We start from the raw sequence: 27,559 nt of genomic DNA, 5'->3' as shown, positions 1-27,559 counted from the left end.
GGAGTTGAACGTGCGTGAGTTAATGCTGAACTGTGAAGCAGGACTAGAAGCTACATTTGATGAATCTTTGTGAGGCACCAGGGAATTCAAGGAAAGTTTAAATACCAGCCTCTGTAAGGATGGTAGAACAGTAGTATTTGAGAGAATGCATGGAAGTATTTTATTCCAAATGACAAAATGACTGGTGCTTTTCATTTATGATAAGTGTGTTCACCTCCACGTAGCTCTGATTTTTTACATTCCTTTGAAAATTTGCTTTTTCTCTTTTCTTCAGAGAAGATATGACTGCACAAGCAGAAGAAAATGGTCATATATTTGTTATTGCCTTTTAGGTGCTGGCTTTTTTCCAAGCGTATAAATAAGCGAGGTGCATAATGCCTTTAGAATCTTTATCTTTGTGATAGTGCTTATTACTAACACCTTAGTGATTGTGTTTTGCTAGATTTGGTGATCTAAAGAAGTACGTGAGGAAAGATTCTGTGGGAGAAGTATTGTGTTTTAGTTGATCAGTTGATTGTTCCTAGAGGAAGCAGACAACCTTCAGGAAAATCATGATGATGGAGCACAACTGTGGTAGTCAGAGTTTGTATCCAAAGAACTTTGATGCAGGTGGCTAACACTTGGAAGGAAGGGGTATATACATATGTATATGTCAGAAGAAATTGCATTTAATCCTCTCTTTTTTTGCTGAGTGCTGTAATGTAATGTCTATGGCATGCTGTTATGCCTTTTAGACTTGTGGTGTGTGCAGCAGTTCGCAGTGCGTGCTTTGTTCTATGCCTGCTTCCCACTGGCTGCCCTTTCCCAGGGATCTGGTACCAGAAAGTAGCAGCAGCTCATTTGATCACCTGAACTGGCTGCTGCTGAGTATGTTTTGAATCCCACCTCCAGGTGATCAGACCTGCAACATCCAGCTCAATGCTGAATGTGTCACTCAGATTTCTTTCTCAGTAGCAACCGTTCCACTAAACTGTTCCACGTACTGCTGAGAAACTGCTGGCATCCAGCCCCTTGCTGAGACTCCTGTTCAGGATTTGATCTGTCAGATAGAAGATGCCCCACTATGATTAGCCAAAGTTCGGTTGCCACCCTCTGATCACAGCTTTGTTTATTGATTACCATGTCTAAGCTGTATAAATCACATTCAGCTTTCCCAGATAAGAGCACCCTTCACCAGTTACTTTTCTTGTACCATTCAATTAGAGCTGAGGAGGTTAGCTCCCCTGCTTTAGGAACATAGCTGGGAAGCTACAAGAAGTGCCAGCTAACATAGTTATGGTTGTCTTCTGTCTTTTAGCCTATTCTGATAAATCCTGAGCTAATTGCATGCTACTATGCTTAGCTGTGCACAGTGGATGTGGTTAAGACTCTCAGATGTATGCGAGCCCTGGGTAAATGCAAAATATTCAACTGGATTTACCTGGAGAACAGCTGATGTATGGGAAAGCTGTGCTTTGTGGCTGATTCTCACAAATACCAAAATGTGTGTGTATATATATATTTTCTCTTCTTAGCTGGAAAATGTTTTAGCATAGCTAAATAGGCACTGCTACCTGCAAAAAGCTTTAGGATAAGGAAGGCCTCTGCTGCAAGCCATATAAGCGAAGTAGCAATTTTTCTCTGATTTGTTCCACATCTACTTGGAAAAAAAGTCTATTTGTTGTTGAATTCTACAGGTGTGATTCCATTTAAAAAAAAGTAAAAATGATGTGCATTTGTGTTACTGTCCTACAGTGACTGTTTGATCCTCCATTTCTTCCCAGTTTGTATTCTAAAGAACTGGACAAGGAGCAGTCACATGAACGTAGTAATGCAGGTGATACATATGTGTATTTTTTCTTCACAAGGTACTCTGACAGTCATAGTGTGTGTATATTTACAGAGATTGCTGAAATTCTAGCTATTGATGTAGGAGAGTGAACTAAAATAAGGAGGTAAGTGAAGAAACGAGGAGGGAAAAATAGGCTGTGATCCAAGAAAGAATTTAGGGAAGGTGCCTGCAGGAATTTCTGGAAGAAACTCCTGATTTTATACATTTTGCAGTGTCTAACAAGAGATATTTTTCTATAAAAGAAGCCAAAAATCACAGGTAGCCACATGAAGAGTGCGCTTTAGCTGTGAATTTCACTGTCCCCATATTCTTTCCAACAGTGAGCAAATGTTTTAAGAGATGGGAGAAGAAACAAGATATACAGCATTAATTCTTGTCTTGCTTGCACTTCCAAGCATGAGCAATAGGGTTGCAGCAGTGCCAAGTCTCAAGCAGAAACTGCCACTGTTACCAGTTTTCCTCCTCTTTGCAACAGTACTTAAGTGCAAGTGGTGCAGCCTGAGCTTTCCCTTGTTGTCAGAGTGGTTTTGTATCATTGCAAGTCAAGTCAGTTCTCGACCTCTGTCACCTCTCACCCCAGTGAAGCAGGTAAGACTCCTCAAGGTGTTGGGTGTGACATTGCAGTGACATGAGCTGCGCATAAAGCCTGCAGTTAGCAACTTGCCTGTGTTGTGATTGGAAACATGGCTATTGGTAGCTGTACAGCTGTTTCTCTCTCTCATGGATGTGCATTTTGGATGGCCAGTGATGACAACTATTTATGACTACTAGCACTTGAGGCTGCTGAAGAAGAAATAAGCGTGTTTGTGAGCGTCTTTTCATGCTTGGTCACTCTGCATGCAAGTACAAAAGGATTACCAGAAAGTTAGCTGGGGATTGAAGCTGGAAATTCTCCTTTTTAGGAATCTCCTTAAGGGTGAGACGTGACATCTCTGTATAGTTTCCCTTAGTGGTGCAAGAAAGTGGCAGCAATTACATCAGCACTCAGGTTATTCCCTTCGCGTTCTATTTAAGCAGGATTGACAGCCCTGGCTGTACTTCTTGAAGAGCAAAAGAAAGAACTCTGACTTTCTGCTTTGTAACTGCTAGTTTTGATGATTTGATGTTCTCCCTGAATGCTGACACTAAAACTGATGAAGTTTTCAGGTTCCTTTTTCTGTTGGTCTTTGGGAACATGGACAGTTTATCATCAATGATCATTAGTTCCATTATAGATTTTTTTCCTTTATGCACATAGGCTCTTCAACAAAAAGTGTTTTGGGATTATGCCTGAAAATATCTGCAAAGATACCTTACGTAGTTCTAACTCTCAAGTGAGGGAAGTAGTTTGCTTTTTTTCTAAATGGGGGGAAAAAAAGTAGGTTGGTACAAGTTGAAATTCTGTTATTTTTCCATTTCATTCTTTTCCTCCCTCCTTATATATTAAAGCCTCTCTGGTAACTGGCCTGGTGACTACTGTGCTATGCTTTGTAATTCAGTCTTTTGATACCTAAAAGTCTTGGGTTCATGCTAGGCTTTGGTGGTTTTTTTTGTTTTTTTTTTTTTCTTCCCTTTTTGATACTGATCCCAGACCACTTTCATAAGGGATAAAATCAAAGACAGAGGGGAAAAGATTAGCTTTTGTAAGAAAAGGTGTAAATAACTTTGAAATTCTTAATTTAGAAACAAATCAGTAAATTCTGAGGCCCTCACAGATGGCCTCTTATTGCTAATCCCAGTTTGACCAGTCCTTCAGCATCTCTAAACAAATCACTGAGTGCACCTGTGGGAGAATTGTGAATAGTTTCCTTTCTAGTGTTGGCAGTCTCTGAGAGGGCATGGTTAAAAATCCGGGGAGATGATCTTGGCTCTTCAGTTTCTGGTTTTCACAAAGTTTGAAGCTTGCTAAATGAGCTATTGAAAGCGGAAATTAACAGGCAGCCTTAGGTTTAATTAAAGGAAAAAACCCACCCGTGCTGAATTCTATCACTTGTATGCAGTGAGAAATGTAAATATTCTGTTGGTAAGGAAAGGGCTTTGTAATCAGTGTCTTATGCTTTCTCTTACTTGCGCCTCAAATCATTGAATCCCCAGTCCATCCCTGAACAAGTCCATCCCTGAACAAGTGTTTAGCTTGTAGGCAACATGTGCATCCTAAACCTCAAGTGGAAAGTGATAGAAATGTGAAGGTACTTTTGTTAACTGGACATATTCTCTCTCTACTTCTTTTTGCTGATGGGATTTCTAGAGTGTCACTGAAAATGTAACAAAGTCTGGGAGAGTCATCTCATTGCAGAAGTACCAGAAGGCCAGATGCAGATGGATGCCGTCTATATATTCACAGCAGCAGACAGGCAAACTAATACATCTCCAATACTCTTCTCTAACCTACTGTAGGTTACTTTGCAGCTGTTATTTGAAGGAGTTATCTAGGGATTTTCTGCACTAAAATACTCTGGGAGACAGGAGGTTATGGTTTTTTTCTGCTGAATGGCCTCTTTCTGAAGCTGCCAGTCTCACCTTTTGCACGCTATTTCTTCTGCCACCATGGAAGCTGAATGTGAGTGGGACTCCTTTTTCATGTAAGATGTGTTTAATGTGGAGTGGAGTTGCTAATTCTTACTGAAGCCTCCAGATACTTCCACAGGTTAAGGACTACCAATAATTGATTGTTCTTTGTAGGTGTGTGTCTTGCATCTTCTGTTTTCTGTGTAACATCTGCCATTATTTTTCTTTGTTAGCAGCGGGACATGAAAAGGCTAAATCAGTGAATCTGCTGGGGGTTTTTTTGTTGTTGTTCTTTTTTTTTTTTTGGCAATTGGACCCGTGAAGTATGTCCACTTGTTTCTAGACTTCTCTGCCAAAGTGCTTGAGTGTTGTGTTGATTACTGTTGACTTTGCAAAAATCTGGTTAGTTCTTTTATGGGAAAATCAGATCACTTTTTTCTGTTGTCTTACTCTGGAGGCATAAATAACAAGGTGACTTCTTTCTTCCTGAGGAACACTCGGTATGGTCTTTTAGGTTCAAGATTTCTAATTATAAAGGTCAAGATATCTACATAGTCTCGAAAAGCAATTTCGGTGTCTAGCTGTTGTTTGATGCTAATTGTTGAAGTCAATTCCATATTCTTGGATGTGCTCTATATAAAGAGCTATTGTTTGACTTGTGGATTTGGGGGAATTGCTTTGGCTTTGTGATTTTCCTTAAAACTGAAGATTAAACCTGGAGTGGTTTCACTTGCGTCTGCATTCTGTCAGCTCACTGAAGGAGTTATTGCATTTTTATTAAATGCAGGCTGAGTTTGACGTACAAGATGAGCTGTAGAGATATAGTCATTGCTCTGAGCTAATCTTATCTTGTGAAGCGGAGCATTTCCGAGGAATTTCTAATTTTGACAACTGGGATCAAATGTCTGACTTCTGAGGGCTGACAATAATGCCAGGGGCTGAGCTGCTTTGTCTTGTTGGTAGCAACTGCGCAGTTTAAAAACCACACCGAATGCCAGGGAACCGTGCATCTTAGCTGGTTAGGTTCAGGGTGTGTGTGCGCTTAGGGTAAGGCATTAGCTTTGGAAGTCTTTATGGGATAGAAATTCTGCGGCTGCTCAGGGGTAAAAATAGTTCTGGGTTTTCAATGGCTGCATTCCACGGCCGGAGCTTGAAATCATGAATCAGGGTTCAGCGCTGGCTCTGTGTGAGAGCGCCCACGAGAGCTGTGTGGCCGGACGCCGGAGGGGAGCAGCTTGCTGCCATGAACCCCAGCCCTGCTCCACTCATACTCTGGGAGGGACCCGTGTTGCTGGTGCACTCTCATCAAGGTATTGTACGTTGTTTTGATTTCTGGTGGCTGCTTAAATGTGAATAATTAAAAATCTGCTGAACTGTGCAAAGTCTCACTAAACCAACGACAACTTGGAAACGAGGCATCTCTTCTCTGTGAAGCTCTACTTTCACAGACTTGTAGCTTCGCACATCACGAGCTTCTGGAGACCTGGGATGTTGCGTTTTGCTTGGCAGGTTTTGCTGTTCATTCCCACCTGAATGCTGTTTTGTATGACTGTCCTTGATTTTTGGATGCAGGGTTTTTTTGTTTTTTTTCTTCATTCCAAAACTTTTCTAGCCTAGAAATTCCCCTGGGAATTTAAATATGTAAATATTACTCTGTCACAGCCTTCCTACAGTTGTACATTTAGAAAACAGTATTTAAAACGTGGATACTTAAAGCTCTCTCTAAAGCTTCAAACTGTCAGTGCTGTGGTATGTATGGGATCTGTGTGGGTTTAATCCCTTTCTGACAGAATTCAGGTGATTTTTCTCAGTAGTATTAAAAATCTACTCAACTTCATGAAAGATACAATGTTGTACTTACAGTCAGGACTTGTTCAAAGTGATGTGAGGATGCTGCTAAAGCTTTTGTGACCGACTTTACTTTTAAATGTGTTGTTGGTCTCTGGACATTTCAAACACATAACCTTCAGGCCATTGCTAGTAAGACTTTGTGAAACTGATGTTGATGCAGTTTTTGATGCCCTGTGAGTTGAATAACTGTATGATCCTTATTCCAGAGTGAGTTGCTAGATCTTTCATTGCTAGAAGATATAAATGTCAGCCACGGGTGCAGATTCTGTTGTTAATGCCCAGGGCACAAGGACGTGGCTCCACACCCAGTAACCTCTCAGCCAGGCACAGCATTGAAGTGAAGCTGCAAGCAATGCATGTGCTTGTGCCAGCCTGCTCTGTGCTGTTCCTGTGTGCCTGGCACTGCTGTGGGCACCTGAGTTTTGCTCTGCTGGCACTTGGCTTGTAACACAGGCGCCTTGAGATGTGCTCTCCCCAGATACTGCTGGCTGGGTTTGCATTAGAAGAGCCTGCTAACTGAGCATGGCACCACGTAGCACTGCTGTTGCTTTAGCAAACTAAGTGCCAGAGCTATCTCTGCCTGATTTTATCTTCTATCATGCTGGCACAGCTTACTTTCCTGAAGATTGCTGGTATTGAGTAGAGGATACTGTTTTGTCGTGCAGCTCCCACGTTATGAGGCTGATCTGCAACATAAAGTGAATTTGGGAAATCTCATGTGGAAAAACAACTTCATAAAAGTGAGTGTCTTGCTCTCAGATGTGCAGTAAGGCTGCGGAAATCAATGTAGTTCCATACTATAAGCTGCGTTAGTGAGGTGTTAGATCCAGGATGAGTAGCAAACATCAAGAACTGGTAAATCTGTGTGGTTTTATTTTTACTTGAGATGTCTTAGTGGATGAGGCGGTGGGATTGGGCATAGGACCTAGCTTGTATTTCAGCCTTGAAGACAATTTGCTCATCTAATCTTTTTACTTTTCAGCTTCCGATCTGTATAAAAATGGTTTTACAGCAGAGATGTTGTGTGAATAAAATCTTATTGTCACTGATGTACATGCTAATTCCACTTTTTTTTTTTTAACCTCTTCAGAGTTGCCAAATTAACTGCTGGTGCATTGCTCCTGGGAGGTGTGTTCTGCCTCTAAAGTGGGAGTTTTGGGTTCTTCTTGCCAAAACAATTTTACAGGGTATGAATATGGGCTGCAGACAGTTTAAAGGATGTTCCCAGAGCTGTATGAAGTCCAAAGACAGGAATAGATGCAGTAATCCTGCCTCCTCATCTCCTGTGTGCTGCCCTCACTGTACGTTCCCTTTTGGGACCTTCAGTAAGAGTTAGAAATATGTTGCAGGACATTAGGTTAGTCATCCACATGGCACAAAAATAGTTGAATGGGTATTTTAAAGAAGTGACATGGCAAAACCCGTGGTGTAATTTTACTAGTAGCAGCGCTGCCTAAAATAACAAGAACATGAGAAAGTCCTTTCCAAATGCAGCACTTGAGATAACGCCATTTTTACCTACAGCAGAAAAGCAATGAGAGATGTCTGAAATATTCAGTCAGTGCTTCCAGATATTATGTGCTCTTTGTGTTAGGAATTAAAACACTGTGAGCTATCTGCCAGGGCTGTCAGCAAAGGTGAGTGACTGAAGATTGGGATGTTTGCCCAAGCTGTCCAGATTTAATTATCCCGTGAAACCTCATTAGAGATGAGCTGCACCTGTGATACCAAGAGGGAAAGATTATGAAGGTAGTTCAGACTCTGATTCATAACTTAATTTTAAAAATACTTTCTTGGAATCTGAAAGTTTTTCCTTCCTCACATAGCTTGGTATATGTATTGTGCAGGCCTGATCTGATTTTATGAAGAGGTGGGAAATAGAGGAGATGCATTTGACAGCTAAAAGGTTCTCGACAAATTGGGGATAAAATATGAAAAATAATGATAAATGCAATATGTATCACTAAAGAAATAATCAACTTATAAGAATAAGTAGACCTGCAAGAGATCTGGGGGCTACAATGGATTGCAACATAAATTTAAGTCAGTGCTAAGTGCTGTTTCAAAGGGCAGAACCATCCTGCAGTGCCCTAGCGTTTTGCCCATCAGTCCTGGGCTGTGATCCTTGTCTGGTGCTCAGTACAACCTCTGCATGGATATCATTTACCTTTTGGGAGCTGTAGCTGACAGCTGTGGGTCAACTGAACAAAGTAACACAAGTGTGATGTGAATGATCAGGGTCTAAATAATATCTAAAAGGGAAATTTGCATAAACTGGAGTTCTTTGGAAAGGCATTTGATGATCCCTCGCAAACCTGTAAGTGGCTGCTGGCTGTAAGAGGAAAAAAAGAGCCCTTTGTGGGCATAGGGTAAGAAATAAGACTTCTGTCACAGAATAGAATATTCAAGTTTGTTAATAATAGAACTTTCCTAGGCTAATGAAGCAGTAAAATAGAGTAAATGGCAACCTCCAGCCTGGGTGGGCATTGAGAATAGATGAAGTCAATGGCTGTGCAGCCTGGCATAGTTACAACCTGTTCGACCCTTGTCTGGGTGATCTTTTCAAGTCTCTCTGGGTTCTGCAATTCTGTAATTCTTTAATTCTGCATGATTATAGGCTTTGAGTTGGAAACTAATGTCCCTAATCCTCTGCAAAAGGCACAGTGCTCTGTGCCCCCCAGATGACCTGTTCTTGCAGTTGGGGCTGATGCTATTATCTGTAATAGCCTAGTAGAGGGAAGAGGTTGGGTGAATAAGTAGCCTTTTGGCAGTAGTAAACAACCTAGGGACGTGAGTCAAGAATGACTGCTTGTTCTCAGTTGCTCATAGCACATGAGCTGTAGGACCACTTGATTTTTCAGGTGGTAATTGCAAAATGGAAAGTACTTTTTCACACCGTGTTTCGTTAACCCAAGGAACTTACTGTGGTGGGACATGTTGCCTGCTGAAAGCAATTAGACGATATTAGGCCAGCAGATCTGTTAGAAGTGATGCTTAAGCATAAGTATATACTACTTCCAGCTCAGCAATTTCCTGGGCCACATGTTGCTAGAGCCTGGGGCTGTGGGCCGTGGAAGCTACTGCTATGTCTGTGCCCTGTGCTTTACTTTTGGCACTTGATGGCTGCCACAATCCAAAGGGAAAGCTGTGTCCAAAATTAGGAGAGTGTTCTCTTTCTCCAGTCTCCAAGGCATAGCCTTGTGGAGTCTTCCACGTGCCTGACAATCAGCACATTTAAAATAGCCTTTTGCTTCTCCGGATCTGAGAAGAACCCTGACCGGGACTTCTTGTTCCCATCTGAGAAGCATTCTGTCAGCATTCCCGCTTTAATCCGAGAGGTGCAGCGGAACAGCTGGGGCAGAGTGGGAAGAGGCAGCAAAAATTCAGCTCCAGGCCTCAGGCATTCTCATGTCTTTGCTGGGAATTCCAGTGCATGTGATGCCCACATTATTTCCAGCCAGAACTGTGGTGTGAAGTATCAAGTCTTTGCTGTTGAGGATAACTTAGGAATCCTCATCATGGGAAATATACCATCCATATACATCTCATTTCTGAGTATGAAGCTTGACATACTTTATGGGAGGAATTGCAAATAGCCAGGTAGTATGTGAGCAAGGTCAGGTAAAAGCTGCATTAATGTTATGTGTCACTTTTTTTCCCTCTCACAAAATTGCCTTGTCTTTAGCAGGATGATATTATGAAAGGTCCTAAAATAATTTCTGTAGCTGACATGCTGCCATCCTATTAGGATTATGTGTTACAAGCACATAACTCTGTGGGATTGATATGCAAGGAAGTGGTATGCAAGCAGTGGACTCTTGATGCTTTTATGCCCATAAGCTTTCCTCTGCCAACACTAAACCCACTTCGTTGACAAGAGCATGCTACAAATTTTACCTGTGAGGCAAAGATCTCCAAGTGTTGACAGAAAAGGATTGAATTCAATGGCAGGGGCTATCTGGCAAGAGAATGTGGGGCTGGGAGAGGCCATAACATGAGCTAAGCACTGCCAGTTGTGTTCAGCTTGTTACAGAATGGAGTCTGATAGAGCAATCTGCTGGAACACATTGTTAGAGGGAATATTCCTGGCAGTCAGTGTGCAGACAGATATAAAATAGAAGCTGGGCAGAATTATGTGCACATGAGAAGTCCTTCAACCAACAGAATGCAAGCTGAGAGGGAACAGTCTTGTAGCTCCATAGCACAGTGCTTCTATGAGTGAACATAAAAAACTGCTTAGATTGGGAAAGATATTGTGGTCCCTTTTTTTTTTTTTTATTAGACAGCTAAAAATACATTTACAACAGTGGAGCAAAGCTATACAAGGCAAGAGTCCTTTGTGGGTTGGCTGCATTGTAGTGCAGATATGCAGCAATGGTTAGAAATGGTCATTTTGGAAACTGCCATTAAATACAAGTTGAAGAACTGTTTATTTGTGAAACACTCCTCAGAACTCTGTTAATCTCTTTCTAGGTATTCCCTCAAGGTTCTCTGCCCTGTTTCTCTAACATCAAACTTCTTAGGACAAAGCAAAAGCAACTCATAATCTAAACGCCCAGAGCAGGCGTTGGAGAGCGAGGTCCCTGTTTGAGTTCAGGTGGTATGACTGCAACCAGAACGGTTGCACAAGAGGAATTTCGTCCCTTGAACTTAGGGCAGCCTGCAGATTAGTTTAAGTTTTACTCTCTGAATTAGTACCTGTAATGGGATTTCACCATGGACTTGGCTCAGCTCACCTGGCCCTCACGTCCTCTCCTACAGCCAACCTGCCTCCCCCTCCTCTGTCTGCCCTTAGCAGCCAGTAGAGCCTTTTTGCTCTATCTAAGCCAGAATGATGCAGTCTTGCTGGATGTGCCTGATGCCAGAAAATTCCCAGCTTTGTTTTGACAGTAGCTTTGTGCAGTTGCTTTGTGCATTCTGAACAGCCAAAGCAATCAGATGAGGAACTGAAGAGCCGTTGCTCTCATATTGCCCACCTTAAAGAAAATTCACCCTGAAAATCACTATAAATAAACAAATAAAGTGTCTTTATTCAGTGCTTTTAACTCCCATGATAGTTCTTGAGGAAATGACAAATGTGCCCTCAGGGGAGGGCTATGTACAATGGTTACAGCATATAGCTTATAATGAATATTCTAGAGGCGATTCTGTTGTAGTTATTTCTGAAGTCTCAACCAGAATGGGAGATATTTCTGCAGGTTGATGCGCATGAATTCCTTCTGAACTTCTGATCTGTTTTGCTGAAATAGAATTTCCCTTAAGAATAGCTTGCCTTCCTGAGACTCAACTAATCTATGAATGTTTATGTTATAAGGGGTTGGTAGCCACAGAGCTCAGATCAGTTGTAATAGTATTCAGTTATTACTGTGAAATACATACCAATGGCTTTTTGTTTGCTTGTTTTTGGTTTTTGTTTTTAGCTTTATTCAGTGAAGTTTTGAATGCAGCAAATTTCTGCTCTGAATGAAAAACTGCTTCTCTGAGTGACACATAAGGATACTTTTGCTTATATCATCTGTCCCAGTATTAGTATTTCTGCAAAGTTAATTTGGGGTTATTTGTGTCCCCAAGCCTTTTTTATTGATTCTTTCTCCAAAGCAAAATTCACTGATCAGATGAGAGAAAAAAAACATATTGATACAGTGACATATCTGCACTTGCTTTATGGAGAAATGCCTTTTAATTCCTCTTGTACATCTGTATCCTTAGCAGCAGGTGCCACTGCCAGACAATTCATCAAAGTTACCAATTGCTGAGATCTGCTAAAGCCTTTCTTTTCTCTTGCTGTGGGAAGTGGTGTGAAAAGCTGTGCCCTCTGTGCAAAGGGAGAGGAGGCTTTGCTAGCAAACAAGCTGCCTACGTGGACTTCCCAGCTCATCTGTGTTGAAGAATAAATGCAAAAGCCAGGAACCTGTTCTCTCCCTGGCTTGTGAGGAGGGAGTGAGTGTGGGACACTTTGTCTCAGCAGGAGATGGGAGCACAAGTTCAACACGAAGGGGACCATCTGGTTACCTGTGTTAGCATGCATTTACAGAAGAGATGGGGATGAGAAGTGAGCAGGGAATTTTCCAGTTGAAAGGCTGCCCGCTTAGTCATGCTGTCATTCTTCCCATGGCAGGCAACTTACAAAGCAGTGCATGCTGGTTCACAGATTGTACTCAGCAGCTGTACTGGTCTGCCCCACTAAGGGTGGGGGCAGGCTTTGCTATCCATAGCTGCTGATGGCTACCAAATGGTGAACAGCAAAGCTTTCCTGGGTTTTGTCTGTCTGACGTTTTGCCCCTTGCTGATGAGACTGGCTTTTTGATCAGTAGAAATCATGGCTTGATGTGTGTGTGGTTGCATCAAAAGTAGCCAGGTTTGGGAGGAGGGAGCCTGGAGATACAGCAATTGAACCTCAGGAGCATATAGGCTGTACAGTGCTGAGAACCTGAAGAGCTAAGAAAGGCTGTTCTGTGGCTGAAAGTGCTAACAATAAGGCTATAGGAAGGAAATGGTGCAAAGCAGACATTTAGAATTATCAATAACTAGTAATTTCTTGATGTTAATTTCATGATCAGAACAGGAACAGAAATGAATGTGTATTGAATGGAGGTGTACCCACATGTGGGCAGCCCTTTTGGTTAGCAGTATGCAGTGTTCCAAACCAGGAGAGATCTTAAGGCAGGGTGAAGCAAGGTTAGGAGCTGGAGGGCTGATTCCTCCCTCACACATGCAGAAAGAATCTGTGACACAGGAAGGACAGTCAGGCTTCCGATTCCCTACATCAACACTTCTACATTCAGATAGCAGCAGCGGTGAAACAACTGGAGATGCTGAATGGGAGCTAAAGGTACTTTAGAACAGAACAACAATGCTGGGCAGTTTGGAGAATGCCAAGCAGGGTCCAGCTTCAACAGGACCATAGGACAAAAGTGCCCAAGAAATGGGTGAGCTCGCATTTTGTGGTAAAAATAAATAAATCATAGATCTCAGGATTCAGAGCATAGGCAGGCATTTGGCAATACAAATAAAAGTTTAGGGCCTGCAGTGATCATATTAGTAATGATCATATTAGTAAACTACACATCAGTTAAATGAATTTTCATAGAATATAGGTGAACATCATCATCTACAATTCTCTCTGCGATAGGCTGTAGCTGAATTAGGAATCAGTTTAGTCTCAGGGCACTAAGATTTAAATCCTATAAGACATCTTAATTGCTGTTCTTAACCAAAACCTTTTGAAAAAAAAAATAAAAAAAATCTACTGTGATGCCAGCTCACTATTCTTTTCATTGTCCCTTGTGTAGCCTTTCCTGGTCCCATTTGAAACTGGGTAATGTCTACAGAAATTGTTTTATTGATTTTTACATGCCCTAAAGTGAAAGGACCATCAGCACAAAACTTTGATTCAGTATTTAAGAAAAGCGGGATTTTCACTTTCAAAGCCAACTTCTGTCTTTGCTTGAAGCGTAGCATCCCCTGTGAAATAAACTCTTATTTCTTCCTTTGTTTGTGCTTTTAAGCAGTTTGAGGTGGTTTGCTGCTTACGTAAGTGATAATAGCTTCTGTTGATTTATTTTTTTTAAGAAGCAAGTTCTGTTTCTTGAAGTGGATGGTAGGTGGAATTTTGGACGCAGGAGTCAATCCCTGATTGGTATTTTCAATAAAGGACACAAGTGACAGAAGCGCCTTTGTTTGACAGAGGAGCAATAAATCACTAACAAATGTTTCCTGAAAGAGGAGCATTATTTGTAAGAGCTGCTCAGAGCTTCAGACATGTTGAGTAGCATTTGTCTGTGTTTGTCTTCCCCTAACCCTATTGATAACTAGACTGAACTCAGAAAGAATCAATGTCTTATGGTCTTTTTGGAGTATCAAATGTTAGAGGTTTCCAGTCAAGGTGAGCTTACAGCGTTCTTGGTGATAAGTTCATCCGTAAGGTAGGATTTTATGGATTTTATTCATCCACTGATAGCACGTGACCTTTAGAGAAGTTCATCTTTTCATGTCTTACTTTGTTCCCAGAATGTTTTAGCCCTTGCTTAATGTTGCCAGCTATAATGAGTAGGAATATTTTAGATTGTTTATGTTACAAATTCTTCTGAAGATTTTAAATGTTTCATTTTTTTTCCTACATTACATGTGAGTAGTGACAGAGTTTAAGGAGCTTTCATTTCCTTCCAAATGGAATTATATTGCCAAATCAAATAGCATAAACAATTTGAAATGCGGAAAGCAGAGTACAGTTTTGAGATTGAAATGCAGTTTTCTGGTAGAATTTAAATAAACAACTCAACCAACAGCAAAGTCCTGTAATCTACTTCACAGATGTTTGGCAGGATACAGAATGGTGGGTTTGCAGCCTCTGCTTATCACAGAGCCAGGACTGTATGCATCGCTGCCACATGCTTCTCTTTTCCCTTCTTCCCAGAGAAACTAATCTTGTTGAGAAAAGGAAAGTGGGAGGAGGGAATGTATCATTCCATCACAAACTGGGTACAGTTCCTCTGCTTGATGTTTGTTAGTGGATGCTGGGCTGCAGAGATGCCTTGTATCTTGCAGACAGACTATTGCAGATAGGAATTCTAATGTCTAGTTTTCCTTTTAACATAGATTTTTTTTTTAATGTGTACAAATTATACAGCTATCTACTTCAACAGACTCAGACTGGAATGTTTGGGGCTGCAGTGTTTCTTTGTATGTGACAATATACAAATGGCTCATCAACCATCCAACTGTGACTTCTGTTTGATCTTGAATGAAGATGAGAAGGCATGTCAACTCTAGAATCTTCTAATAAAATGGAAGATGTCCCTGAGATGCTTATAACTACCAGGAGGTTAGGAAGCATTTTCCTTTTCACCTGTGTGAAGAAAAGCCATGTTTATTAAAGTTTCAACCATGGGATTTAATACAGTGAGCATTAATATAGTTTGTTAGTTGTTATGCCATAGTATATCCTGATATCCTCCTTGGAATAATTGTTCTGTCCTTATTACCTGAGTGTAAGAGGAGGGAATTGACAGGATATGTCAAGAACCTGTGGATTCTCATGAAGTTTCCCACTTAGGCTAAACTGCAGGGAGTCTGTGGCCGAAGCAAATTTCAGAAATGACCGCTATGAATATGGGGCAGACAAGCAGAAGAGCTTTGACTTACACAGAAAACTAAATGGGCTCATTTGCTATGGCATTAAGGGATGAACATCACAGAACTGAGTGTGTAGAGGGAAATCAATATAACAAGATTCAGTGAAAAACCCTATAGAAGGGGAAAGTTGCTTTTATTCACAAAATCCTTAGGTAGGTTTTGCCTCTGATACATTTTATCATAATTTCATTCATCCATGTGTTTTTACCAACATGTCCATAAGCACCAGGAGGTGGCTGTATGTTGAGATGGTCTGGCCAGGGTCACATGGATGTGACAGGGGACAAAGGATTCCAGATGTCTAAGTTTCTTCCTGGTGTGACAAGCTAGTTTTTGGGTTGACCCTTTATGCATTTTAGAATTCAGGAGTAGCTGGAGGGTAGTCTGTTGCAGCACAACTCTACTAAGTGCAGCTTAGGCTCAGTGGTTGCTGTTTTCCTGATTGGCTAGGGAGGGCAACAGGATGGTGGATGTGACATTGCTGTCATCTTAGTGCCACATTCTTTGCAATACAGACCCTTCTTTCAGCCCCTTGCTCTCCTGATTCCTCAAGTCTTGCATCTCTGGCTTTCAGAGGTATACCACTTCATCTAAAAGTGATGGGGAGATCCTAAGTTGAGGTTTGGTGTAGACAGAATGATTTTATATCCTTACTGTTGTTCTAGTAGTGATAGTTCTTTATAAGCACAGATAAACACGTGGGGTTTTGCATGAAACTGAAAATATGGTTCTGTGACTGTTTCCACGTGGCACCTGTTTTCAGGTCTTTATCAAGTGAGAATAGTTTTGCTTCTTCATTCGCAGCAGAAAAATTTAGAGTTCTAAAAAGTGAATTTTACTGTGATGAGTAAGAGATCTGGATAACAGCGATGGCAGAAGAGAGCAGTTTGAGTGCAGGGCAGCGGTGCCAAGAAGAGGTGCTTATGGAGCTCTAGAGGATGATCATGATTCCAGGGATCAGTTGAGATTGAGATTTGCTTATGTGTATGGAAAAGAAGCAGTGATGATCTTGAGTACCTGGGAATTTTTCTGTACTACCCCCCTTCTCCTCCCCAGTTTAGCATATATGGCAGTGCATTAGAGTTATTAACATGAAGTTTATCTGCGCTATGTGGTTAGTAGTCTGCTGTGGAAAGTCCCTGATGATTGTGTTGCATTGGTACTCCAGCTTCTGCACAGCATATGTGAGTTTCATGCGTCAGTAGTTTTTGTCACAGGAGTGCTTGGTTATTGAGGCTGTCAAATGGATCTACCTGCAGTGATTTGAATGCTTGATTAAAGCTTGATTTGATTCCTCTTTCTAAGCTGAATATTCAGTGAAGAGTCCAAAAGACCCCCAGTGAACTGAGACAAGAGGAAATGGGAAGGCAGAAGTGGGAACAAGGGTAAGGGAGAAAGCAGCTGTTAAAATGTTCTGCAACCACTTAAAACTATGATTTAAATTCAGTATCATCACCGTGCTAAAAACTAATCTTTTTCACAGTTCTCAACTTACAAGTACGTGTTTTGGATGGCTATGAAGAAGACTTTTTAAGAGTTGACAAAAAGGAGGACAGCAATTTGTTTCACAGAATCACAGAATGGCCTGGGTTGGAAGGGACCTCAAGGATCATGAATCTCCAACCCCCCTGCCACCAACCTACCCATTTAGTACTATACCAGGTTGCCAGGGCCCCATCCAATCTGGCCTTGAACACCTCTAGGGACAGGGCATCCACAGCCTATGTGGGCAGCCTGTTCCAGCACTTCCCCACTCTCTCTGTAAAGAACTTCCCCCTGACATCCAACCTTAATCTTCCCTCCCTCAACTTCAAACCATTTCCCCTTGTCCTGCTGTTATCTACCCTTTCAAAGAGTTGATTCCCCTCCTGTTTGTAGGCTCCCTTTAGGTACTGAAAGGCTGCAATGAGGTCACCCCGCAGGCTTCTTTTCTCCAGGCTGAACAAGCCCAGCTCCCTCAGCCTGTCTTCATAGGGGAGGTGCTCCAGTCCCTGATCATCTTTGTGATTCTCCTCTGGACCCTCTCCAACAGCTCTGTCTTTCTTGTACTGGGGGCTCCAGACTGGATGCAGTACTCCAGATGGGGCCTCACAAGAGCAGAGTAGAGGGGGACAATCACCTCCCTGTCCTTTCTGGCCACCCCTGTTCTGATGGAGTCCAGGATACCATTTGCTTTCTGAGCTGAAGTGTTTGTGCATGGGGAAAACCAGTGGTGACAAGGCTTTTGTAACACAGCTAGCTGGAGAAGGTTAAATATTTGAGAAACCAGAACAGAATGCTCTGCTTGACTGCTAGATTTGGAATAACACCTGTATAATTCCCTTTTCTCCACAATCTGGAGAAGCTAGAGATTCTGGAAGAAAGGAATGAGAAAGAAACGAAAAATACTGTAAATGCTGAGAGAAGTCCTGCTCTTTAGCCCAGTGTCCTTGAAGAGAGAACTCAGGCTGGAATGAAATGCAGCTGGTACTCAGTGGGCAGCTATCTGGGAAACAGCTTGTTTCTGAAGTATTGAGGAATGGTTTGGGCCCTAACTTATGGTGGGACAGATGTGAGGACTCTAAGCCCTATAAGTCATTCTAATGTCAGCATGGAAAATCCCAAAGCCCACTGGGCAGATATCAATGAGTTTGTAAGATTTTCCTCACAGTTTCTTGTATGCTTGCAACTTTCGAGCTTTTTCTGGCATGAAATGCTCCATTGCACTTTCTTCCAGATGTTTTACTGGGACTGAAGCTGCAAAGCCAAAGGAAAACACTGCTGAAGCACCACACAGCTGTATTTATGCAAACCACTTCTTTGAGGTGGTGGTGAGCGACAGGATCTTGTGGCACTGTTGGAAGTAACCCTGGAGCTTAACAGCCAAGGCATGGCCCTGCTAGCTCTTCAGGGGTCCTGGGTGGCAGTCCTGTAACTGGTTGTGCTTTGATGTGCCCTCTTTCCATGAAATGGGAAATCTCAGCAGAACCGGGCAGCTCTGTTTTCCTCGGGGCCTCAGCACCAAGCTGTATCGATGAAGCCAGTAGCATGTTTGGAGTGGTGGGGTGGGGAGAGTATCTCGTGAGACCACCCGGCATCCTGTGCCCTGGAGCTGCCAGCGCTGGGAGTGCATCGCTGAGCGCTGATGGCAGGGGTGAGCCAAAAGGCTCCTTTCTTAACTCATGCTGTTCCCCTCCTGCATCTCACTTTATGTCCATCGTGTAGTGAAGTCAGCAGATGGGCTGTCCCCAAGATGACACATGCTTACCTGCAGGGAAGAGAAGCTCTTGTACCGAGATCCTGGTGAAACGCTTGCTGCTGGCAGGCAGGCAGCTCTGTCGCTTGGCAGCAGACCTTGGAGGGAAGATTACTTTGTCCTTGTTGTTACCCTGTGTGCCAGGTTCCCTTCTGATTACCAGGCTGGTAATGCATAGAGGAGATAACCCTGGTTCAGCGAGCAGCAATTCAGACTGTCATCAAATAGAAAATACTTGGACAGAATTGAGAGCCATGTGCTAAGCTGGTTTGATACCAGGTTTGTAGGTGTGTGTTGTGGTTTAATCCAGCAGGTGGCTGAGCACCACACAGTTGTTCCCCCCTGCCTCCACTCCCCACCCCCAAGCCCTTCTCAGGGGAACGGGGGAGAGAACTGGGGGGAGAGTGGGAGGGAGACAAAATACAAAGTAGTACTTGTGGATTAAGATAGAACTATTTACTAAGAGAAAAGAAAAAGGGTACTAGTTATGACTGCATGTTTATATATGAATGCACGTAACAAATGATGCACAAGCAATTGCTCACCAGCCCCTGATCAATGCCCAGCTAGTTCCTCAGCGAGCGGAACTCCCACCCCCTTCAAAACTCCTTCCGCATTATTCCATACTGTACAGAATATCCTTTTGGCCTGTTTAAGTCAGCTGTTTTGGTTCTGTTCTCTCCCATCCCCCTGGGCCCGGTCACTGAGAATGGTCTCGCTCTGTACAACACTGCTTAGCAGCAAGTATAAGCATCTGTGTGTTATGAACGCTTTTCTCCTGAAACCAAAACATACCATCATACCAGAGATCTTGAAGAAAACAATTCCATGCCAGCTGAAACTAAGACAGTGTAGTTGTTTGGTACAGTGGTTGTTTTGTACCTTTTTGTTCCTCTTTCAGAGGAAACTAATCTTCCAGCAGAACTTCCTTCTGTGTCCCTTATTATTCTTGTGCTCTTTCTCTCCAAATTAAGCTGCTGCCTGCTGTCTCTCCCCAGCATGTTTCTCTGCAGCAGTGCTTTTATCCTCTTTCTTCCAACAGCAGCCACTGGTTTGGTAAACAGACCAGGAGACTGTTTATGTGCTCTTGTTCCCTGGGGTTTGTGGAATTCTGTGGATGCTTCAGGTCTCCTTGCAGTCCAACCCTGGAGCTTACCAAAATGGAATGCATCTATCACTTCTTCAAAGGGATATCGCTTTCTGAATTTGGGCAGTTTCTCTGCTGGAAGACAGGATATACCCTTCCTATTTTGATCTGTCTTCTCATTCTTCTCACCTTCCTAGCTGTTGCTAATGGCTTTGGCTGTGTATGACTCCTGCTTCCAGAGGGGGTAATGGGATGAGATGTGATCCACATTGTGAATAACACCTTGTGTTCACAGGGTCTTGGCTAAATAGCCTTCAGCGTAGGTTCCTGTCATGTCAGTGTGCAAGGAAGGGTATTACAGTGACTCACACACGTGTATTAAGGTTTCATTATAACAGAGAACCAAGATGCCTGTGGACTTCACTGAGCAGTTAAATGCAGAAGAAAACAAGTGCTTTTCTCCATTGGCTGCCTTAAATGAGTTTCTGGAAACAATTTTCTCCAGCGTTTGGACTAAAGATACCAGTGAGCTGGTTTGGTGTTGGGAAGGTCACTGGACGAGGAGGAATGCAAAGCGGTTCTTGTGGCTCCTGGGGTGTGACAGACAGCAGCAGGCTCCCCAAGGGCAGAGCTTTAGAGCATCCCAGCTGCTGACTGCATCTTTCCAACGCCTGAACCTGGGTGGAGATCTGTGTGCTCCAAAGTCCTGCTGACACTGAGCTCCAGGAAGGCATCATGTTCACAGATGCTTATTTATATGCACATACCAGGCATATAGAGGGGATGAAATTGCTAATTGAGTGTGGTTGTATCAAAGCAGATCTTGCTTCTGTGCTTCTTACTGCTTTGGCAGCCTGGTGGTGGATTTTTGTTGTCACTGCTGTGTTTTTCTGTAACCATTTGTTGCTGAATAATTGTGGTTTCCATGTGTCTGTCGCAGCAGAACTCTCACATGCACAAGTCTGGGATTTTTTACTCAAAAATGTCACATAGAAGGCAGTAACCCCAGGACAAAGCAGAGTCCCATGCAGCTGAAATTGTCCTTGTTATCATAATCTGATTTGGCCAATAATTTTCTATTTTGGTGCAAAAACGAATACAGAAAACCACCTGGATTCCTTCCTCAAAGTACTGGCTCTATTTGGTATGATTTTGTATGCGAGCAACTGCTAATAGCTGTGCTGGCATCTGTAGCATGCTGTTATGCCCCACTGCAGTAGGCACCGAGGCAATTTAAATGCTGTCCTTTGGTCAATGCCTGCTAAAAACATCCCAGACCATTGGAGTTTGCTTAGAAAAATCGGGCATTTTCACCTTTGTCAAAAAAAGAAGTCAGCTTTCTCTGAAGTCCCTTGTTGTCTGCTCTCCCATGCAGATACTGCTTACTTGCTGTCTCTATTCAGCTGATCCAGGATGACAACATCCTATTGTTTTGACAATAACCTTAATGTATTTGTGCAGCTCCAGTGAAAGGCGGTGTGGCTGCAGATGGGAATGCATGGGCTTAAGCAGCTTATAATGAAATACAGAGTCTGTTACTTCAGCTGCTTTGAGGCCATTGCAAATCAGCTGTTGGATTTGATGTTTCTTTGGGGATATGAAATGAATTGAGTGGCTTCTGGATGGTGGTTGTAGTGAATCAGGCGTTCACTTCATGAAATGTCCTGATATAATCAGAGCTTCTGGGAGGCAGACTGAGCAGGTATGCCAGTGGCTGTATCACACAGATGCAGCTCAGTTCACCAACAGGGATTATGATAGACTGAGCTGGGGGTGATTTATCAGATGCATCACTGAGTAGGAGCTGCTGGTTCTAATGGGGGGTCATTAATGCAGATGATGGTAGGACCCTGCATGAATTGTCCTGCAGAGATGAGAGAGGTGGCAGGCTCAGTTCTGTCCTGGTAGCTGTGGTCCCTGGTAGAGCATGTGGAGCGGGGAACTGCCTTGGTATGCAATTGGCGTTGTGTGCTGCAAGATATCCAAGTCTAGGCTAGTGGTTGGGTGCCTTCAGTAGCAGTAGATTCAAAGTAGCCACTTTAAAGAGCAGGTGCAAGCTACTTAAGAGAAAGCAAACTGTTTTTCATGCATTGAAAACACCTGATTTGTCCCTCTCCTTGGGATAGGAGAATATAAACTCGGCCCAGAAAAATATAGCCCCCTTGGATGCACCGATGTGGGGAGATGCTGGCAAACCCTGCCTCGTGCTACCCCTGTCAGGAAAGTCTGCCATGTGGTTGAGACTGGGGCTGAGCATACCTCTTGTGTTACATGGGTGCTTAGGTCAGTTGTGGCTCTAACGTGTCGCCGGTGGCATTATACTTTGGAATGTGCTTTTGTGAGACCTTGGGCTTCCTCTTGGCTTCTTAGATGGAAGCAGCTGTGCATGAAGTATTAACACCAGCAAACTCTTGTCACAGGCAGCAGGTGCTCAGCGTATTTCCCTTGCCTGGCAAATTTGTGTCTTAATGGTGAAAGTTGGAAATAGCACTGCGTTCATTCCCTTTGAACTTGTTGGGCTTGATTTCTCCAGACTCTCAACTAATATGGAGCTCAACATCTATTTCTAGAAGTCATAATTTCCCTTAATTTACATTGTTTAATCAGTGATCATGCAGTGGATGCGTATTCTGTAGTGAAACGATCTTTATTACAATCACTTCTGTGAGGGCAAGCATTAGCTTTCAAGGCAATTAAAAGATGAGCTCACCAGTATGTAGAATTGCCTCTTGCTTATTACAGTGACAGTGTTTGCACAGGCTATTTTCTGTTATTCCCTGCTGCCATCAAAGCATTTCCTGCTAGTAATTCCTGCTAGTCCCCAGCAACCTAGCCCCATAAATTCCCTTTCTCCTTCTGTTGATAGGAGTCTAAGCCAAATCAATAGGGATATTCAAGTCTGGCCTATGGATAAATAAGAGTTGAGCGTGCTGTGGAAGGAAGCAGTTATTGCATTAGAGGAAAAATACTAAAAGATAATCTGTTAGTTGTCTAGTGTGGAAATTTTCAGTGTCACTCCAGCAGTAGAGGAAAGAGCCTGGTCACACGGGATGTATCATCAGTATGCATTGGATGAAATATAAGTGCAGCTGCTGCAAGAGGAAAAGGTATGCTGTTGTTGATGTCTTCACTCTGTGTTCCTGCTTGATCCAGACTAGCAGCAAAGCGATGAGCAGTAAAATGTATGTTGATCAAATGAAGAAGAAACTGCTGAGATACAGGGCGCTGTCTCTATTCCTGCTTTTTTGGCTGCTCATTTGAGTGGTCTTTCCTTATTTGTGCTTCAGTGTTTTTATATGTCAGATGTCCGTAACAAATAATGACCTTTCTTAAAAGCTCCCAGTGAGGGGCGTTCGTAGGATCCTGACACACAATTTTTTTTACATTCTTCACTGCAGGTTAGGAGTGAGAGAAAAAGAAGCAGAATTGCTACCAGAAAGGTGAACATCAGAGATTTTAAATGCCTTCTGAAGTATTTTAGAGCCGCCTCTCTGTGGTGCTTTTACAAGGGCTTGAGGTTCAGACCAGGTACCAATTTGTATGGTTCTGTTGTGCTCTTTCCCCAGAAGATCTCAGTGCTCTGTAAACAGCTGTTATCATGATTTTAAGCCCTGGCTACTTACATCTGTTAGCCTTTTGAATCTGTCATTCTCACCAAATGGAAGAGCTGAGTTTGTGATGAAGCATTCTCTCTCTTTCAGTTCTTATGGTCACTGTGTCTGGTGTTCTACAGGTGCTTTGTGAGTAGGAATGGCTGAAAAATCCTGTGATATTTTTATGTTTTTAAACTCTACAACTCTGTCTGATCTATGGTGGTGTTACTTCTCTGCAATTTATAGATCGTACTTCTGCAGAGCTATCAGCACACAATACTTCTAACTTTGTCAGTTTGTACTTTATATACATCTCAGGTCAACTAAAGTGCATCCATTTATAGTGATTGATACTCCTTTGGGCCTGGTCCCTCATTCTACAATCTGGGTGTGAAGGTTTTCCGCCATATATCTTTGTTCTTAAACATGACTGTGTAAATAGTCTGTGCCTGTGTGGCTGTATTTAAACTCTCTAAGTCCCTTCTGTGACAAGCAATGTACAGTTTGTAACCATGTTTTTGTGAGTTTTTGTAAAGTGTCTGTATACGTTTTCCCCCAGTGTTTATTTCTTCTGAAGTTTCTCATGCTGCCTGTTGAATGACTTAACTCTCAGTAATAATAAATTCCTCATTTAATACTTGAAATGCAGTCCAAGATACAGTCGGTCCATCCTTCGTCTCTCAGACAGCCTGTTGATTTTTTCACATTCTTCCTCCAGAACACTGGTGCTTGTAGTGCTTCACCTCCTGCTTTGCTCCCAGTATACAGCCTGACTCAGCTCATATTGCTGCCTTACACAGCCCTAACTTTTCCACAGAACATGGGATCAGAAAAGAATTTGGGTCAGAAGTGGCTGATAGGTCAAAAACATTGCTTCAAGCAGGGCCAAGGTTGAAGTTATGTTGGATTACTCACTTAGGGACTCTAAGTCTTAAATACTTCCTTCATCCCCGCAGAAGGAGCTTTCCCTTATCTCTGGTCCCTGTCCTAATGTTTGACTGTAGTGATTTCCCCCTTCCTAACACCTAGTGAGAATTTCCCTTATTCAAAAGTTGTGGTCCCTGCCTCTCCTGCTACGGTGCAGCTGTGAGATGGGTCTGGCTCCATCTTCTCTGTGCTTTGCCCTTATGTGGCTGAAGGCAGTACTACAATCCCTTACCATTGGGCAAGCTTAATTCTCAGCCTCTCATTTATCAAGTGTCAGCTTCTTATTCTAACTGGTTCCCCCCCTGTGGTCTTGCACCAGTGTGATAAAATCCTGTTTGTACATTTTTTTTCCCTGAAATTCATTTTGTATCTTCATTTTTAACCCCAAGCTTGGTAAATATTTGTAAATATTTGTTATCCATTTATTTTAGTCTATCTTCCGGGCACTATTAATCATTCTGCAAAGCTCCGTATCAGGAAATACCTTAGTGGTGCTTCTCATTTGGAGCCCAATGTGAGGCAACCTTAGGGGGCTTGTTTTTCAGAATTTGTTAAAATGCCCTGCAGATACAGTACTGAATTTTACTGTCCGGTCTTATTGTTTATTTTCCCTTTTTATTCCCTTCTTATTCCCTTTTTTTTCCCCTTTTTATCTCTGCAGAACGAAAGGAACTAGGGGAATGTAGTGTATTTTTGTATAGAGTGTGGTTTATTTCTTTCTGTGTTTGTTTCTAAATTCTAACTGTTATTTCTCTGCAAGTTTCTTGAAATTTCTTTGTTAAAAAGAAGGAAGGAACCCAGCTGGAGTTTTGGGACTCCCACAGTGAATTTATGGGATTTGGGGAGTAAAATCTTTCTTGCAAATTGAGACTATTTCCTTTGAAATTCCTTGAAAAACATCAATGAGAGAACACTCTAGTACTCTTTTGAACCAGCTTTTGGATGAGAAGGCTTTCAGGAAGCATTTTCTGAATGATTTGGACTGAATTCATCTTTTAAAATGACTTCTTGGTGCTCCAGTTCTTAGTTCAGCCTTTTCTAGGCATTCTCCTGTGCTGCTGTTGACATAAAGTTTGGAAACCCCCAGGTGCTACCATGCTACAGCGAAGGCTTGCCAACACAGCCGTTTTGTCCCAGGGTGGTAAAGAGTATTTTTAATATTGGTATTGTTATCCTGCTTCTTATCCACTGAATGAAATGTTTTTTGTAAATATCAAAATGAAGGCTTACTGTTGTTCTTATTTTTCCTCTCCTTCTGTATCTTCTCCATATTTTTCTTGTCAAAATCCAAATGTCTTTCTAGCGTTCTAATGCTAAAGGTATGTCCTGTTTGACCAAAATGGAAAGGTCAAGTTGTTTTCCCCTCTGAAAGGGAAGGTATCCTGCATGTTTCCAGACCAAACAGAATTATTGTCCCACCCCATCCAAAAAGCACTTAAATGAAAATATGATAGGGGATAACAAAATTAAAATCTGCCACCTGTACAGATGTCAGAGTACAGCAACATCAAAAAGGTAAGCTGAAACAACTTTTTGTGATTGGCCCAAGCTTTTCTTTTTTCAAACAAGATAAAAACAGCACTCCCTACCTCAACGATCAGCTACAAGAAGAGAAATGTTATTCTGCAAGATTACAGTCAGTTCCCAGTTCTGAAGCAGAGGCGGGCTGAGGTGATCTGTCATCTGCAGAGCCACTGTTGGAAACCTCCTCCAGGACTAACCCAAGCTTATTCCTGTGTGCACAAAAACCCCAATGAAATTATCAAAGCTGCAGCTGTGAAAAGCTATGGAAACTAGATTTGCCAGCCTAGAGATGACTATAAAGAAATGAAGGCATTTTAGTACTGTCCCACTAAGGGTCGTGTCTGCAATGGATGGCCCTGAGTTGCTTTATTCAATCGCTTACCTCTGTAAGGTTATTATGAGCCTTGTTTGGTTCTGCAGTTAGAGTACCACAAGAAAGCTGTTCTACTGAATATGTATTTTGGATAATCACTTCTAACTTAACAGCTTTGGTCTTCTGATTGTTAAGGTCTTTTTATAGGTTCATCAAAGATTTCGTATGCGTCACAAGTTATATTAAACTTCAAGGGTAGAGTGCTAAGAGAGGGGCCTCGTTTCCCTGAGCAGGAGCTGGTGGAGTTGTGTTTAGTAGAGATTGCTACAGGGAAGACTGCTGCAGCTCAGCATTAGTTTGCCTGGAAATAGCACAGGGAGTAAGGTGAACGTGAGCCAGCAGTGTGCCCAGGTGGCCCAGAAGGCCAGCAGCATCCTGGCTTATATCAGCAATAGCGCAGCCAGCAGGAGCAGGGAGCTGATCTTCCCCCTGTACTCAGCTCTGGTGGGGCTGCACCTCCAGTGCTGTGTTCAGTGTTGAGCCCTTCACTACAAGAGGGACATTGAAGGCACAGAGCGTGTCCAGAGAAGGACAGTGAAGCTGTGAGGGGTCTGAAGCACAACTCTGGTGGAGAGTGGCTAAGAGAGTTGGGATTGTTCAGTTTGGAGAAGAGGAGGCTCAGGGGAGACCTTATTGCTCTCTACAACAACCTGAAAGGAGGTTGTGGTGAGGTTGGGGTTGGCCTCTTCTCCTGCCTAACTAATGAAGGACTAGAGGGAATAGCCACAAGTTATGCCAGTGGAGATTCGGGTTGTACTATCAGGAAAAATTTCTTACCAAAAGGAGTGGCGAGGTATTGGAACAGACTGCCCAGGGAGGTGTTTGAGTCATTGTCCCTGGAGGTGTTCAAGAAGCATTTAGCTGTGGTAATAAAGGACGTGGGTTAGTGGGAAAATATTGGTGGTAGGTGGACAGTTGGACCAGGTTATCAGAGGTCTTTTCCAACCTTGGTGATTCTATGATTCTGTGAAGTTAGCGTGCAAAGCCTGATTAACATTTATTCTCATTTATTTAGTCTCAAAGAGGTGTATCTCAACCAAGGCATTGTCCTGAAGTCCTGTGGTGTTTCAGAGAAGGGAGAACTGAGAGTCAGTTGAGGGCTCTGTACTGCAAAGTGCAGCTACTGATTCCTTGCCCTAAACCAGACTGCTACCACGTCTGTGTTTTTCATGTCACAGGATTCAGTGTTCAGGTAGGGCTGTTTAATAATGTGGTTCCCTCCCTGGGGCCACCGTGAGAGGGAGAAAGGTGTGTTCTTTTTTCCTAATAGCACTTGTTAACAAACGTGTCTGAAGTACTTTCATCCCCTATACTGCTTCAGAGAAAATATGCAGACATGATCATCTCTTTCAAACAGTTGAGGGATTACTCTGATACATGTTCCCAATCTGTATTATTAATTGTTGGTCTTTGATACTGCAGCTTAGTTGTTAAAAGAGGGGGGAGGGGGAGAGTGTGTGAAACTTAACTTGAAAATACCGTCAGATACAATGTCCTCATGTAACTAAAAAGCAAG

At 42.6% G+C, this 27,559-nt stretch overlaps 1 protein-coding gene across 10 annotated transcripts in view; it reads left to right on the top strand.

Annotated features, from left to right (window-relative positions):
• Window positions 1-27,559, top strand: part of TSPAN4 (tetraspanin 4) — a 390,254-nt gene that overhangs the window by 168,573 nt on the left and 194,122 nt on the right. The window contains exon 1 of one of the 10 annotated variants that reach the window (XM_048948852.1): window positions 5,341-5,628. The exons of the other annotated variants lie outside the window; for them this stretch is intronic. Within the exon in view, the coding sequence (XP_048804809.1) occupies window positions 5,562-5,628 (67 nt within the window). The 5' untranslated portion in view covers window positions 5,341-5,561. Of the gene's footprint in view, window positions 1-5,340; window positions 5,629-27,559 lie in introns of those variants that run through there. 10 annotated transcript variants of the gene reach the window in all.

This window comes from Lagopus muta, chromosome 6 (assembly GCF_023343835.1).
Source record: "Lagopus muta isolate bLagMut1 chromosome 6, bLagMut1 primary, whole genome shotgun sequence".
In the NCBI taxonomy this organism is placed as follows: domain Eukaryota; kingdom Metazoa; phylum Chordata; class Aves; order Galliformes; family Phasianidae; genus Lagopus; species Lagopus muta.
The sequence above is the reverse complement of the archived record's forward strand: the minus strand, read 5'-3'. Positions and strand labels throughout refer to the sequence as shown.